The 17,735-nt window shown below is 40.7% G+C and overlaps 1 protein-coding gene across 4 annotated transcripts in view; it reads left to right on the forward strand.

The window, feature by feature from the left end:
- ZEB1 (zinc finger E-box binding homeobox 1) overlaps window positions 1–17,735 on the forward strand; it is a 197,987-nt gene that overhangs the window by 162,588 nt on the left and 17,664 nt on the right. For all 4 annotated transcript variants that reach the window (XM_020990481.2, XM_020990484.2, XM_020990483.2 and 1 more), the window contains one exon: window positions 10,141–10,343. In XM_020990481.2, the coding sequence (XP_020846140.1) occupies window positions 10,141–10,343 (203 nt within the window). The remainder of the gene's footprint in view (window positions 1–10,140; window positions 10,344–17,735) is intronic.

Below are 17,735 nucleotides of genomic sequence, written 5' to 3' on the forward strand. Positions count from 1 at the left end.
ATTTGGGGAGCAAAGTTGCAAACCACTTTCCAGATTGGTTTGACCAGTTCACAGTTCTGCCAACTGTGTCATACACCCCATTTAGGAGATAGGGTAAATCTTACCCACTTGTTCCTGATTTCTCACTTAGACTATCTCTCACCTTCCCTTTTCTTTCTTCTCCTAACACTATCAACACAGAATAAAAGCAGTCCTCTGCTTATCTTATTTCATCATAGATCTCTGTGATCCTTGTAGACTTTAGGATTCTGAAAAGTCACTCGTCTCTTCTCCTCCAAAGAATATAAGCTCTTTGTCATCCTTCAGTACCTCCTAGTTGCTCAAATGCATTTCCTTTCTAGGTTTTTCTTCACTCTCCCATCTTCACATTTTCAAAGTTTCTATTTATCTCTAGTCTTTCTATCAGGAATGCTTGAAAGACCTATGTTTTCAACAAAAGTCTTTTTTTCCCCTTTAGAAGTATCTTGTCTTGCTGTCTTAAAGTATTTTTGGTACTATAAACATTTATCTTTTGCAACAGCCGATTCCAAGATTTTCTGCCCTTTTGAGTCATAACTGATAACTCTTGTGTGTTCCTGACTATAGTTTTTTGTACTTGAATTCTTTGTTTCTGACTGCCTGCCAGAAAGAAGCCCTGGATTTTGGAATATGACCTAGAACGACTGGATTTTGAATACGGTATTCCTGACAGTTTTTCTTGTTGGTCAAAATTAAGAATCATTTTTTGCATCATGGACCCCCTGGAAGCCTAGTGAACTCTTCTCAGAATGTTTTTAAATGCGTAAGATTAGAAAAGAAACCAATTATATTGAAATAAAGATATATTTTTGGGGGGTCGGAGCCAAGATGGCAGAGTAAAAGCAATGACTTGCTTGAGCTGTCCCCCTAACCCCTCCAAATACCTATAAAAATGGCTCTAAGCAAATTCTAAAGTAGCAGAACCCACAAAAAGACAGAGTGGAACAAATTTCCAGGCCAAGACAACCTGGATGGTTGATCAGAAAGGTGTATCGCACCAGGCTGGAAGAGGAACGCAGTTCAGCATGGGCATGCAGGCTACGGTGAACCTGGAGCAGGCCTCAGAGGACTGAATCACAGGCAGCTGTGGCAGTTTCCAGAATTCTCAACCCATAAACACCAAAGACAGCTTAGAAGGTCAGTAGGAAAAGTCTGTTTCTGCGGTGAGAGGGAAGCACAGGGTCCCAGCCCCATTACCTGAGCTCGGCCACAGGGCAGCAACTGCCTCTTGAGCTTCTGGCCCACAGACTGAGGGGGAATCAAATGGCTGATCAGAGGGGAATTGCAGGGATCTCTCTGCTGGTGCAGGATTCTCTTGCTTTGCCTGTGCTTAGATCTGGGTCACAGTCCTGGAAGGCAGACCTGGGGCAAGGAGGAGCACTGGCAGGGTGGAGCTTGTAGTAGCTGTGGAGAGGAAATCCTCCTCACAGTTCTAAGACACTCATAGGGCAGAGCACAGGACAGGAAAGGAGTAAACACCTCGCCCTTGATGATAGCTCCTTGGAAGAACTGAAAATTTACAGGTCCCTAGAAGTATCTCTGAAAACAGATTGCACAAAACCCCTGAAGCCTGGAACAACACGTTCTCCACACTGGAAACAGACCCCTATCTTAACAAAGAGTTCATAAGTCAAGTAATTGTCCAGGATCACGAGCGAGCAGCACAAAAAGAGTCAGACTATGTTATCTTACTTTGGTGACAAAGAAGATCAAAACATACAACCAGATGACAACAAAGTCAAAGCTCCCACATCCAAAGCCTCCAAGAAAAATATGAATTGGTCCCAGGCCATGGAAGAGCTCAAAAAGGATTTTGAGAAGCAAGTAAGAGAAGTAGAGGAAAAACTGAGAGTGATGCTAAAGGAGACCCAAAAAAATACTGAAGAAAATAACACCTTAAAAAATAGCCTAACCCAAATGGCAAAAGAAGTCCAAAAAGCCAGTGAAGGAGGAGAATGCCCTAAAAAGCAAAATTGGCCAAATGGAAAAGGAAGTCCAAAAACTTACTGAAGAAAATACTTCCTTAAAAATTAGAATGGAGCAATTGGAAACTAGCAACTATATGAGAAATCAAGGCACTGTAAAACTAATCCAAAAGAATGAAAAAATAGAAGGGAATGTGAAATATCTCACTGGAAAAATAACTAACCTGGAAAATAGATCCAAGAGGGAGAACTTAAAAATTATTGGACTATCTGAAAGCCATGATCAAAAAAAGAGCCTAGATATCATCTTTCAAGAAATTATCAAGGAAAACTGCCCTGATATTTTAGAACCAGAGGGCAAAATAGAAATTGAAAGAATCCACCAATCACCTCCTGAAAGAGATCCCCAAAGGAAAAGTCCTAGGAATGTTGTAGCCAAATTGCAGAGTTCCCAGGTCAAGGAGAACATATTGCAAGCAGCAGAAAGAAACAATTCAAGTATTGTGGAAACACCAATCAGGATAACACAAGATTTAGCAGCTTGTACATTAAGGGACTGGAGGGCATGGAATAGAATATTCAGGAGGGCAAAGGAGATAGGATTACAACCAAGAATCACCTACCCAGCAAAACTGAGTATAATCCTTCAGGGTAAAAAATGGTCATTCAGTGAAATAGGGGACTTTCATGCATTCCTGAGGAAAAGACCAGAGCTGAATAGAAAATTCCACCTTCAAATACAAGACTCAAGTGAAACATGGAAGAGGTAAACAGGAAAGAGAAATCATAAGAGACTTACTAAAGTTGAACTGTTTACATTCCTGCATAGAAAGATGATATTTGTAACTCATGAGTCCTTTGTCAGTATTAGGATAGTGGGAGGGAAAAAAATTAGATAGATAGAGAGATGGCACAGGGTGAGTTGAAGATGAAGGGGTGATATCTGGAAAATAAAATTAAGGGGTGAAAGAGGATTATACTGGGAGAAGGAGAAAGGGAGAAGTAGAATGAGGTAAATTATCTTATGTGAAACAGACAAGAAAACGCTTTTACAATGGAGGGGAAATGGGGGATAGTGAGAGGGAGTGAGTGAATCTTATTCTCATAGGATTTGGCCTAAGGAGTGAATAACAATGGGGTATGGAAATCTGTTTTACCCTACAGGAGAATAAGGGGGGAAGGGGAGGACAGATTGGGGGAGGGGATAATCAGAAGCAAACACTTCTGAGGAGGGACAGGGTCAAAAGAAAAAAATAGAATAAATGGGGGGTAGGATAGGATGAAGGGAAATATACTTAGTTTTCTACAACATGACTACTATGGAAGGGTTTTGCATGACTACACATCTATAACCTGTATCGAGATGCTTGCCTTTTCAGTGAGGGTGGGTGGGGAGGGAGGAAGGGAGAAAATTTGTAACCCGAAGTTTTAAAAATACATGGTAAAAATTTTAAAAAAATTTTTTTAAAAGATATATTTTTTCCCATTTAAGTTTGTGAACTGGCTGTTCTAGGGTTTCTTTCAGGAGGTAGCTGAAATATTCTTCCTATTTTCACTTTGCCCTCTAGTTCTAGGAAATCTGAACAGTTTTAATTTGTGGGGTTTTTTTAATTATGGTATGCAGGGGTTTTTTGCCATAGTTTTTAGAGTCCAATGAGTCTGAAGGTGTCTGTCTTTGACTTGTTTTTAGGTAAGATTTTTGTTTCTAACCAGAATTTTCTTCTATTTTTTTTTAGGTAAGATTTTTGTTTCTAACCAGAATTTTCTTCTATTTTTTTTTAATCTTTTGATTTTGTTCTAATAGTTCTTCTTGTCTCAGAGTCATTGAGTTCTGTTTGGTCTTTCCTAATTTTTGTGGGATCTACTATTTGGGTAAAGTTTTCACCTTCTATTCTAAACTATTTATCCTGCTTCCCTTATTTTGTTCCAAGGTTTTTGTTTTTTTTCCATTTTTTCATCTCTTCACTTCTTTCTAGTATTTTTGTAGTTCTTGTGGTTGTGCCATTTTTTTCTTGAGGCTCTGCTTATATTTGTGTAGTTACTCTCTTCTTCTAGGCTTTCCTTCTTGGTGTTTCTTGACCTATGCTACTATTTCATAATGTGCATTGTCTTCTGTTTGATCATATCACCAGCTTCAGTTTCTGATTTGTAATTTTATGCCAGGATCAGGAACTGCCCCTTTCTGCACTCTTGAATGATGTAGTCAGGCCCCATTTGGGCTTTGAGAGAAATTATTTTTCTGTTATATTAATAAACAATTATTAAATTAGGATCCAGGCTTTTCTCCTCTTTTTCTCTATTGAGGCCCAGCTCCTGTGGAAGGTCAGCCTCTGAAGGCCATGGCTGATTGAGGTTACCCATAACCCTCAGGGAACTTGCTCTTCAATTTTTGGGCCAGACCCCACCCACTAGGAGACCTTGCTTCTGTTTAGAGTATAGACGGAATCCAGTCTAGGCACATTCTTACCCCAGAGGAAATGAGCCCCCTTTCTCATACCCCTCCATTAGCATTTAGGGTGGCCCAGGTCACGAAGGAGAAAACCAACCAGAGTAGTCTGGATGAAGATCAATTCCCTTACCCAGTTTGCTGGCGGAGGCTGAGTCTCATAATCAAGCCACATTCTTAGCAAGAGGAGCTGAAGACTTCTAGCCCACCTCCTCATTAAATGTCCACCAATCAGAGTTGATTTTTGGTTGTCAAGGGAATTCCCTTCCAAGGATTATTTAAAGCTTTCAGGCTCTCCATGTCTTTTGTCCTTGGTTACCGAGAGAAACCACCGATCATCAATTTATTGATTATTAGCTAGCCTAATTAATAAATTAATTACCCAGAATCTGTCTTTCAGGGTTTTTTACTTGTCACAGCTTGATGTCAGTTTCCAGGGCTCCTGCCACTGGCTTTTGCCCCCTCCAGTTTATCTCAGCTCTAGGTGCTGACAGGCATCAGTGCCCCTGGTCAGATCTCTTTTAGTTGGCTGTCCACAAAGCACTGCTAGACTTCCAGCCTGTCTTCTGCCAGTGAGTCAGTTTAATGGCTCTTTTTGCCCAGTCCTGGTGGGATGAAGAAGCTTATTGATTCTTTTTTTTTTAATTTCTCAATCTTTTTTTTTATCTGAAGCCCTTCTTAGATCACTGCTGAAGTATATGGGAAAGAGCTAAGCTCCTATGTCCCCTTCTACTCCACCATTTTAACCAGAACTTCAGGATTTGTTATTTTTTCCCATGATGTATTACACATAGATGTCCTTCTATTGTTAGGAAAAAAATTAAGAGATATAAAGAAATACTTATTTAAGTGCTTCATACTATTAGGGTTAAAATCATGTGAGCCTTTTTAGTTAAATGACTGTAGCTCTCTAGCATTTCTTCCTCTATGCCACCACAAAAGTACATAACTGGAGAACTTTCTCATCCAGTCATACAAGCATTTACCAAGTGCCCACAATGTGTAAGGCCGTATATGAAGTACTGGGGACACAAAAACCAAACAGAAAATAGTCCCTGCCCTTAAGTTGCTTACCTTCTATGGGGAGGATGCTTCAGGTAAACAAATAACTGTGTTTATGGTGGTTTGAGGAGGTAGAGAGCATTCTCAACACATTGAGAGAGCAATAAGGAATTTTGGTAAAAAGGAGCATTTAAGGGAGCTAGGGATTCCAGAAGGTGGATCTCAGGAATGAAGGACAGCCTATACAGAGCCATGGAGGATTGAGAGGGAATGCCGCGCTCAGGGAGCAGTAGCAGAATGTCTTGGCTGGGGCACAGTGCATGAAATGCAGTCTCAGGCCGTAAGCCTGAATGGGGAGATTGAAGCCAGATTGTGAGGGGTTCAGAATGCCAGTCTGAATCGCTTGTCATTTGTCCAAAATGCAATGGGGATCTCCCGAAAGTGTTTGAGCAAGGAGGTAATATGGGCAGGTGTATGCTTTAGGAAGACGGATTTGACAGCTGCATACAGGGTGCCTTGGGAGAAGAGACTGGAATCCACAAGTTGAATTGTGAGGCTGTTGCAATATCCCAGTGAGAGGTGAACTAGATTAAGTGGTTGGTCAGATGTGAGAGGTATCGGTTCTGCACCCACGACAAAGCTCGTCAACTAGTTAAAAATGGAGGTGAGGGATAAGGAGGCTTTCAGGAGGACTCGGAAGTGGCAAACCTAGATGTGGAGACAGATCATGGTCCCCTCAGTAGAACTAGGGAAGTTTGGAGGAAGAGGGAACATGGGGGGAAAGATAACAAGTTCATTTTGGATATTTGGGCTTGAGATGCCTCTGGGAGGGGCAAGAGCTCCTATGAGAGATGAAGGCTAGAGACAAAGACCTGGGAATCCTGGGAGCTTGGGGGAGTTGATGAGATCACCAAGATTTAATACCATCAAAGCATTAGTTAAATGTACTAATGAGGCCAACAGTTATTGGGACTTCAATACTATGATTCTCTGACATCACTGCCACAAGTTTTAGATAAATAACTTTTTACCAGCTCTCTTCAAGAAAGAAGAGTTTACAGTAGAAAATAAAGGGCAACAAGAAAAAATGGAAATATGTTAAAGGATATTGAGCATTTCACATGAAGCACAAGGTGACCTTTATAAAATAGGATAGGAAGAATAATTCTCAAGTGTACAGTGAAAGAATGTGGTTAAAAAAAAAAAAACGAATGAAATGGTCCTTTGCTTACATCTGGAGGCAAACCAAAAGTCAGTTAAGAGTACAAGAAATAGAGTAAAACTTTGCTAATTCGAATTAGGGGAGACACTCAGAATTCAGGGAAAAAATGTCTATTTTAAAAGAAATGTAACTTTGTTATTTTGAATAATAGTAATGGCCAATGCTTATATAATACTTTAAGGTTTACATATCTTACCTCATTTGAACCTTACAACACCTCTCTGGGATAGGCTTATTGTTATCCTCCTTTTACAGATGGAGAAACTGAGACACAGAGGTTAAGTAGCTTGTCCAGAGCCACCCAGCTAGTAAGTGTCTGAGGCCAGACTTGAATCTACATCAGGAAACATTTCAGTTCACCAGGAAACTTTATTAAGTGCCTGCTGTGTACAAGTACTTGTGCTGAGCACTGGGGATATGAATAAATAAAAGAAAGGCATCCCCTACCCTCAGACCACAAAAGAAATCCAAAAAGCTGAGGTTGGGGAGGGGGCAGAGAAGGGATTCGGTCTGGGGGGCACAGCAGAGTGCAGCTGGTGGGAAACACAGAGCTAGCTGGGTCTGGAGCCCTCTTTGAAGGAGGCTTGCGGGGGGGGGGGGGGGGGGGTTTCTGTGCTCTGCCTCCCAGCCTTGCCATCAAAGGGGTGAGGACACTGCAGGATGTGTGCAGCCAAGCCGAAGCTGTTTGGGGTAGGATGATGGTGGGGATTAAGCCCTCCCGACTCCAAATCCAACACTATCCAGCAGGCCTTGATGGCCAATAAATGTTTTCCAGGAAGAGTTTCTTCCAAACCTGCTTCAACAAACCCAGAAAACTAAATATAATTAGCAGCGTTTTGCATGTGAGTCACTACCATCCTAAATGATTAAGGTTTTGTTACATAGATTAAACATACCTTCCTAAAATCTGGTTTATGCTCCTAATTTGTCTAATAAATGGGCTTTCTGTAGATCAAGTAAAGGTAACAAGCCCAATAGGTTGAATTATTTTTAAAAATGTAATAAATTGAGACCATTCATCAAATTAAAATGCAATGTTAGTTCATGTAATGTCAACCTGAAATGCTCACTGCAAAGGAGAATATTGGGGGAAATAATTTAAGAGATTGCTTTTTCTAAAAGAACATATGAATTTATGGTCATAGTGATGAACAAAAGTAGCTTTCAAGAAAGTATGATCCTATAGGTATGCAGAAGCAATTTTATTTAATATTTAATGATGAGGAGTGTTATAGAAATTCTAGGAAACAAAAATCATCAGCGTTTTAATATGATAAATCCTAATCTCTAAAAATAAATGTAAATGACTTGTCATTTTTACATTAAAGTAAACATTTTATAAGGGATTGGAAAAATTTGGTTGAGGGTGAGAAAAATTAAATTATATAATGTTCTTAAAACAGAACCACACAGCAAGTTAGCGCTAGCTCTTTCAGATTGTTGTAGTATTGTAGGAAGTTTTTCAGGTTGTTAACCAATAATAGTGATGGGAAAGGTGTGGTACTTGGGGTCTGGATAGGCCTGGGCTCAAATCATACCTCTGACGTTTACCTAGCAGTTTGCAACCATGTACCCTCACTGAGCTTCATTGTCTTCATCTGAAAAATGGCCGTAACACCTGTCCCTCCTTCCGCATGGATTTGTTGCCAAGATCAGCTGTGATAATATGTACAGCATTTTGTAAATGATCTGTCAGTTACTGCTATTAAGTGGTGCCCTACACTGAAGACTAAAAGACTGGACTTTCTCAGTGTTAACCAGAAGTCAAGGAGTAATTTAAACACTGTTGATGGACTCAAATATTTATTTATAATGATGAAATAATATAAAATACCAGTAATTTACTGTATAAAATAATTATGTCATACATGTAGTTTTAGGTAGTGTAGTGAAGAAAGAGCCAGCCTTCGAGATAGAACATCCTGCATTCAAGCCCTGCCTCTAACATAGACTGAATATCCTGGCGAGTCATTCACCTGTTCAGATGGCATGTACAGGATTATTCTGACTCTTTCTGCTAATCCTGTCACTATACCCTGGAAATTGCTCTGCTTGGGTAAATCTCTGATTTACTTTAACCATTTAATTTGTATTTGTCTCTTTCTCATAAAAGTGGGGGGGGAGAATACCATCAGTTATTTGAGCTGGTCATTTGGTTCTGGATAAACACAAACTTCCTATATTAAATTCTTTTTTTAAAAATTTTCGATGTAAAAGCATGTTTCTCTGTTCCAAACCCTCCCTTAAAAAAAAAATTTGTAACAGACACACATAGGCAAGCAAAATATCTCTAGATTGCCCATGTCCAAAAATGTTTGTTTTGTTTGCCCCTCTTGGTAAGCATCCAGCACTAAACAGTGCCTGGCACATAGTAGGTGTTTAAGGCCATAGTTCATCATCGGGCCTCTAGAATCATGGTTAGTCATTGCATTGATGGAAGTTCTTAAGGTCCTCAGAGTTGTTTGCCTTTACAATACAATTTTTGTTAATGTGTAAATTATTCTCTTAGTTCTTCTCACTGTCAATACCTGCAAGTCTTCCCAGATTTCTCTGAACCATCCCTGTCATCATTCTAATACTTCTGTAGTATTCCATTACCTTCATGTAACATAATTTGATTCAAATTTTTAAGAATAAAAGTCATTCCCCAGTTGATGTTAAGGAAGACATTCAAGACATCAGCATCCATATGAAAAAAAAAATCCAAATCACTAACAATTAGAGAAGAGTAAATTATAGCAACTCTGCAGTTTCACCTCACATCCGTTAGATTGGCAAAGATGACAAAAATGGCACGTTCCTGCTCTGTTAAAGCTGAGAATTGGTACAGCTCTTCTGGAAAGCAATTTGGATCTTTGCCCTAAAAGGCATTAAACCGTGCACAACTTTTGCCCCAGCAATATATCTACTAGGGCTTTTCTTTCCCCAAAGAAAGAGGAAGAGGACCCATGTATAAAAAATACACACAGCTGTTCTTTTTGTGGTAGCAAAGAAGTGGAAACTAAGGGAGTGCCCATCAGTTGGGAAATGGCTGCTCTGAATTCCAGTGTGTGCCTGCTCTGCTATTATAAGCACTAATAATTGTCACAGTTATCTTCCCAAATGAAATGTCTGCTTTAGTCAGAGTTGTCAAGAGCCAGTCAGCCTCACACAGAGAAGAGCCATGTTCCAGGAGCCTGACTGAAAACCTTACCCTGTGGTCACAAGAGAGACCAGACAGAAGAATGAATGTCGGAGTTACCAGTTCCTCAACACTGCTGAAAGACATCGATGAGTTCCCGTGTCCTGCTGATGGTTGATCAGAAGGACCGTTTTTATATACAGAGGAAGTCCTGTGATATGGATGGTGACGTGTGTGCAACCTGGGGTGGATGGACAGTGAATAAACGGGAGACTTCACCTGTGGTCAGGTTCATCTTTGATGCAGAGGCAGACACAGATGTCACTCACATTCTGACTTCAGGATAGCTAGGCTTGGTCATCTGCTTGTCGATACTTGAGATAAAAATGTGTTTTTTCTCTTCCAGGAACACCCGATGCATTTTCTCAGCTTCTCACCTGCCCATATTGTGACCGAGGCTACAAACGCTTTACCTCCCTGAAAGAACACATTAAATATCGCCATGAAAAAAATGAGGACAACTTTAGCTGTTCCCTGTGCAGTTACACGTTTGCCTACAGAACACAACTTGAGCGTCACATGACATCCCATAAATCAGGAAGAGATCAAGTAAGTGAGATGACAGAGAGTTCACTGACTTGTTGCTTTTACAAATGGATAAACATTGGCAAAATTTAATTTAAAAATTCAGTTCAGTCCTTTGGCTTAGGTGTATAATGTCTACACACAAGAAAAGGGTTAATCCACCTGAAAATTTACTTATATGGGAGATACCTATTTGTACAAGCCCTTACTAAAGAGGGGGAAATAATTTTAACTATTAACTCCTGGGCCTTTGTTGTTTCATTCAACTTGTTTCACTAGTATCTGTTACAAGGTATTTTTTTCCCTTTTTTTCTTAGTAGCTTAAGAACAATTTTGACCAGTCCAGTCAGCAGTCATTTATTAAGTGCCTTCTGTATACATGTCAAGCACTGAGCTCAGCACTGGGGATACAAAGAAATAGTTCCTGCTCTCAGGGAGCTCTCAGGCTGAAGGGGAGACAAAAAGCATGCAACTGTGTACAGATGCTCCAGAGAGAAGATGAATGAGAGACGCATCTCAGAGGGAACGCGCTAGCATTTAGGGGAGTCAGGAAAGGCTTCTTTGCAGAAGGTAGGATTTTAGCTGAGACTTAAGGGAAGCCAGGAGACAGAGATTACATAGAGGGAAAGACGTCTAAGCACAGAGGCTACAAGTCAGAATGCACTTAGTTGGGAGATGAAGCATTTTGCAAGAACCAGAAGGAGCCGGGTGTGAGTGGATCACAGAGTATCTTGTGGGGAGGACTGTGCTCCGGGGAGTGGGGGGGAGATTGGAAAGATCACAGGGGGCCAGGTCATGAAGGGCTTTAAGCAACAGACAGGATTTTATATTTGATCCTGGAGGTAATAGGGAATCACTGGAGTAAATTACCTTCTTAAGTCTTTCGGTGTAGACTCTTGATAGAAAAAATAAATGCTGGTTACACAAAGTAACATGATGTAATAAATAGTGTATGGACAGGGAGTTCAAATTTGCTACAAATTTGATTTTCTGTAATTATTTACTGTTTTACTCTCTGTAGAAACAACTGAATACTGTATTAAACTTAGGCGTTTTCATTTTTGAGGATTAATTTTTTTATGGCTTTTTCTTGTTCCTTCATAAGGCTTATGTTTTTAGGTAGAGAGATAAAGCATGTAATAAATGCTTATTACTGTTTTCCCATCACTGTGCTAAGGACTAGGGATAAAAATACAAGCAAGGCAGGCCGTCCCTGCCCTCAAAGAGCTTATATTCTAACGAGAGAAGACAATAGTTAAGAAACAAGGGAAGAAAGTGCACGCACACACACAAGCTTGTTTCGCATAGGGAAGAAATGGGAATGATGGCCAATGGAGGTGGCAATTCTGAAGCAATTGAACCCAAATAATTCTGATTATAAACTAAATGTATTCTGTTGGTATATATTAAGGGGATTAGACTGACCCTTAGCATCAGAGGCCATTACCAAGTTAGATTCCCCTTTGTAAATGTGCCTGACAGAAATGTAAGTCTTGTTTAAAAGTTTTAATTTAGACCTTAATTTTGTAACTCAGCTCACTAAAAATCACAAGAACAGAAGAAGGCTAGCAGATCAGGCTAGTATCGGTTAAAGTGAGAAATTCAAGCATAAGCTCAGCTATAGAGCAGGACTATGTATGCCCTTGATTATCTCAGAAGCATCCCACGTGAATATGTAGCTCAGCGGCAGACTTCCTCCGTGCCACACTGACTGTAAAGGGTACTTGGTATAGAGACAGCCTGCTGGAAGGACCCAAAAGAGATGCCAGTCCACGAGGACAGTGAGCCTCTAGTACCAACGCTCAGCTCACGTAGCCACCAGAACCAGGAATTTGGTTAAATAGGAGATGAACCCACGGTCCAGTCCAGGGAAGCCACTAAAGCTGGGCGGGACAAGTCCAAAGAGAGCAAATAAGTCATGACCCAAGAAACCCAGGAGGAGCCTGGGGACCCTCATAAGAGTGTCTGGAAAACAGAGGGCAGAGCCCAGGGCAGCAAGAATTAGAAACCACCTCGTCAGGATACAAAGGGTGTATAAAAACATTGGACAGGAGAAGAGAAGGGTGGCCCAACGAAGCTTAAAGGGAGAAATGGAAGGTAAATCAAGGGAACTACAAACAGCATCCAACTTCTAATGCAGCCTCTGTCCCTGTGAATGGGCCACCCCTGAGGAGGCCTCAAGTCCTTGGCTGCTGCTTCTGTAGAGAGCAGCTGACTGAAGGTCCCTGCTTCAGATATCTGGGACAGTGACTGACCTCAAGAAGTAGTTTATTTTACTGAAGTGTGAAGAGCCGAGTCGCATTCTACACATACACACATCTATCATGAGAACTGAGGGGTCCCTGCTGTCCAGTCAGGGCAGGCAAGGGCAGGCTCCTCTTGAGAAGTGGCTATAAGGCTCCTGCTTTCCAGAAGTCAGGCTTCTCCGTCTGAATCTCTACAACAGAGCATCACCTAGCCTGTTGTTTTGGTACATGGTAGGTGCTCAATGTTTTCTTATTTGGAATTAAATTAACTAAAGCTTCCTGTGGAATAAGCAAAGCATAGAAGGTGCCACAGTTTACCACCAGACTGCACAGCAAGCCTTGTAGCCCATAATCCCCACAGTCTAACCAGGACTGGAGGTGGGGGCTTCAAAGGGTCCCCAGCTAGGCAGGGAATCCCCGGAGGGCAATAGAGCGGCCCCAAAGCAAAAGGGCTAGTTCTTTCTCCAGTGTAGTCTCAATGTATCTAGGTTGCTATAGCCTTTGAACAGCTTCTCATCTCTTCTAGAACTTCTGAAACATACAGTGTAGTGAGAAAAGAATCCTGGACAGAGAGTCTGAAAGGAGGGCTCGGGCCCTGTCTCTACTAATAATTAGCTATGAGATCTTGGACAAGTCACTTCTCTAGGATTCATCTATAAGATGAGGGGGCTGATCTATGATCTCCACTGTCTCTGATTTTCTATAATCCAAAAACAGTGCTAGAGACCTTTAAGAAGGGATGTTTCATGCTAAATGAAATATTAATGCTGTCTTTTAAAGCCGTTTATCCATATCAGCCTGTGTAGACTATTGTATTTTCAGTAAACATTAATTTTCAACTCCATTAAGAATAAAAGGTGAGCATAAATTTAGTTTTCTGTGTTGCCAACTGTTAAACTGAAAGGAGATACTTCTAAGCAAATCACTAACTATATTTAACATCCTTTGTGGTTTCTTAACAATATTAATATGCGTCAGTGCTTCAAAAAATGAGCGAGCTCATCACCAGCGTAGCTCCTAGCTGCTCCACACCTCAGCGGGCTAGAGTTTCTATGGCTGAAAAAAGTCGATCACCTGGCCCAGGCTTGTGGCCATGAAGCTATCACTAATTAGACTGGTCCTTGTAAGACAGTCCCTCTTCATGTCCTTAAAGTCATTCTGTACCTTCCAGAGCTTGCCTTCTGCTGGCATGGCCCTCAAGGTGCAAGAACCCAGCATCCCTTCCACGTCACAGTGAGGCATCGGAGTAGGACTTTGGTGGCAGAATGTTAATACATTGCTTAATGTTAATAGGGAAAATACTTCAGTACTGATTTATGAGGTATAGAAAGCTTACTATTATTAGAAGAAAATTGTTGTAAAGTTACATTTTTAAGGGGGAGAGAAAGTAATTCCAATTTCAGAAAAGTAGAAAGTGAGGTCATCTGCTAATGGTTGAAAGAGATAAGTGGGATTGGGAAAATGAGAGAGGAAAGTACTAAAAAGAATAAAAAAAAGATCGATGAAAGGGCTGCCTTGTATGTTTAGTTATCTTTTCCTTTGTATATGTCCTTTCCCCAACTATATTGTAAACTCATGAAGGTTGGGAACTAGGTCTGGTCCATCATGAGGTCTCTCACAGTGCCTTGTGCACAAGTATTTAATAAATACTTAGTGTGGTTAATTTTTGACTCATTGTACACGATGAACAGTATCCAAAATGTAAGCATTTAGTTCTTTTGAATTGAATTACAGATTTTTATTTTTAACCTTTCAGCAATTTGTAATCTGTTACCAAGACTTAAAAATAGTTGTGCAGAGATCACACCTGGTTGTAAAAACGTACAGCAACCCATGATGATTATAATTAACTATTGCTTCTTCCCCCAAATAAGTGTATCCTTTTTAAAAGAAAGAAATCTTCATTTTTCTCATAAGGCCTATGTCATAAGACATGGCCTAGGAGCCAGAAGGAGCCTCATAGAGGTCACTTGGCCCACCCCCTCATTTTGCAGATGAGGAAACTGAGGACCACAGGAAATAAGGACCTGGTCTCAGGCTTTACAGGTGAGAAGTAGCAAAACTGGAGTTCAAAGCCATATTATTGACATCCTTCTGGTTCAGAGTTTCTTTGCTTTGTTTGTTTTTACCAGCTGTTTACCTACCAGCAAGGCAGTTTGAGGCTTAGATCCCAGGCCTGTCTTTGCTATTGACCCTGAACAAGCACCCCAGGCAGCTCTCTAAAGACTTTAAGTTACTGCCTGTGCACTGATGAAGTCACAAGTCCTCACGCAAATAAAGGAAAGAAGACATTTCTTTAGTTTGCACAACTATTTTCCTCTGGCTGTATAAGGGAAAAGGTGTTGCGTGTGTGTGTGTGTGTGTGTGTGTGTGTGTGTGTGTGTGTCTGTATGTGTCTGTGTAGTACACACAGACACACACATATTTAGCATGCAACCTCCAGATTTGTAAAATACCCTGAATGTTTTTTTAACATTTTAACATTTATGTTCCCTATAACAGTCCCATAATTTACTTACTACTTTGTTCTTTGAAGTAGCATCAACAAATTACCTATAGCCTTTTCTTTTTAATCCTTCATAAAAAAAAGTGAATGAGATCTCCTGGCCTTATTCTACACTAGAACTCTGGAAACGTGTGACCTTAACTTCCCACAGCATAGCACTTAACATTTTGACATAAAACTTGAATTTTTAAAATTTAAACTCTTGTATTGTTATTTCTGCATAAGTGCTCCTAAATTAAAAACTAAATGCTGGGGCATTCAGGGGGAGGCACTGTGGAAGAGGTGAAATTTGAGCTTTGGTTTTGACAGATGGGGTAGGATTTTGACAAGCAGAAATTAGGGGAGGACATTCCAGGCAGAAAGAATTGGATGATGAAAGGCACAAGAACAGGAGAGTGGTGTCCACGTTCAGGGGACATCTCATAGCGCACACTGACTAGAAAGGGTATGTTGGCACCAGAGTATAGAGAACTCGGGTGCCATGCTACAGAGTTTAAACTTTATCTGGCAGGCAACAGGAAAAGAGGGACAGTTTCAAGCAGGAAAGTGACACAATCAAAGCAGTAATTGAGGAAAATTATTTTGGCAGGATAGATTCAAGGGAGGAGAGTCCAGAGGCTAAGAAATCAGCTAATGGGTTATTATATTCATCTAAGCAGGAGAGCGGTTAAGAACTGAACTAGAGCCATAACAGAGAATGGAAAGGAATGAACTGATACAAGAGACACTGAAGGAAGAGTCATCAGGACTTGCCAACTGAGAGGATATGGGAGGAGGAAGACTGAAATATGAGGGATCATCTACTTCTGGATATCAACATGAGAATAAATTACATGCCAGAAGGAACCTAGAAAGTATTGAGAGATTACAAAGACTTGGACAAGAAACTGAGGACCAGAATGATGTCCATTAAAGACAAGGGGTATAGAAGAGAACGTTTGATTTGGGAGGTGAAGATTTGCTAGAAGATGGTGTCTGAGAATAGGATTTATCTTTCTGGACCGCTAGGGATGGGGTGACCAAGACCACCTCATAAGAATATATTTGCCTGTCTTCTTATGAATCTAATAGAAAAGCCTTTAAAATAAAAAGAAAGTGGGAAGGAAGAAAACTGCCTCAATGTGTATACCATTAGATACTATTATAAAGAATAGCTCCAGTGAAGTAAGGATGGGATAGGAGATCAAATCCAAGAAAGGAGCCTATATAGAAGCTATATACATACATCAGTATACAAATGCCCAAGTTCAGACAACCATCAGGAATTGTAAATCCTAATCTAAAGCCACTTTGACTGTGTCAATATTAGACTTGATGGAATAAAACCCACGATTGAATTGTAGCCCAGGTTACCTAAGGAGGGAAAACAGAGCAGATCAAAGCTTCCAGATTGATCAGAGTGAGAGTGGGCCTGTGAGCACCCTCCCCCTTGCACTTTTAGCCAGGGTGAGATGGGGGGACCCAATCTTGAATGAAGAGAGACAGAGAGGAAGGAAGGGACTTAGGATAGCTCTGTGATTAAAAAAGCATATTGATGATTGGAAAACTACACACCAGAAGGGGCATAGTTGAGAATTTGGGGGTGATGGTCAGGAGACTAAAAAACAAGCAGTTTTGTCAACAGGAATATGCTCTAGACCACGTAAACACTAGAAGGAAATAAGTGAGGGAGCAACTTGGAAGCTTACCACAGTGGCTGCGAAAGGCAGGGGCACTGGAGGATACCAGTAGCTGACCTTTATTTAGCTTGAAGGCTTGCCAAGCACTTTGCATGTGGACCCCATGAGGGTAGGTACTGTTGGCATCTCCATTTTACACTTGAGGAAACAAAGGGAGAGAAGTCCAATGTCTTGCCCCAGGTCACCTAGTATGAGGCAGGTTTGGAACTCAGGTCTTCCTGGTTTCAAGTCCTGTACTCTATCCACTCTACCACCTAGCTGCCTCATTTATCCAGAAATCTGCTGGTGCTTTCTCTTTACCAAAAGCAGAGCATCTAATAACTTCTTGATTTGACTTTAACTCATTTATTAAGCTCCTGTTTTGTGCCAAGCACTGTGCTAGGTACTTCGATGACAATTTCATCACTCTAAAGATGAAGGAATCAACGGGGGGAGGCAGAATTCTATATCTTGTTTTCAACTGACAAAAAGGGTGGGAAATGGGGGATGGGGGTGTAGGAAGTGACTGCTAGCTCCTGGAGTTTGAGATAGAAGAGAAGAAAGGAAAATCCTAGCATGGGCACTGGATTTTGAGAGAACAGATTTCAAAGGTTGGCTGGATAGGATCCCATGGACTAAAATTTTACAGAGAAAGTTATCTCAGGATTGGTGAAAAATTCTCAAGAATGAAATTCTGAAGACACAAAATAAAACAATTTTAATTAGGAAAGAATCTGATCATCTAAAGAGAACAATATGAATGTATAGAATACTTGTCAACCAAATTATATTTTTAAAAGGTACATATGGAAGCATGGATAAGTAACAGGATGAATACACAACGTAGGCTAGTTATGCAAGGTGCGTGTCCATGTTAAAGCTCAGAGTGAGCGGAGTCTGGTAAGGAATGCCAAGGAGCAAAAGAAAGAGTGTGGGCAGTGGGGATGAGGTCTAGTGAGAAAAATGGGATCACAAAAGGACCAGGCCTACAGGCTGGATAGGATGG

This window comes from Phascolarctos cinereus, unplaced genomic scaffold (genome assembly GCF_003287225.1).
Source record: "Phascolarctos cinereus isolate Bilbo 61053 unplaced genomic scaffold, phaCin_HiC Scaffold_1;HRSCAF=81, whole genome shotgun sequence".
In the NCBI taxonomy this organism is placed as follows: Eukaryota; Metazoa; Chordata; class Mammalia; order Diprotodontia; family Phascolarctidae; genus Phascolarctos; species Phascolarctos cinereus.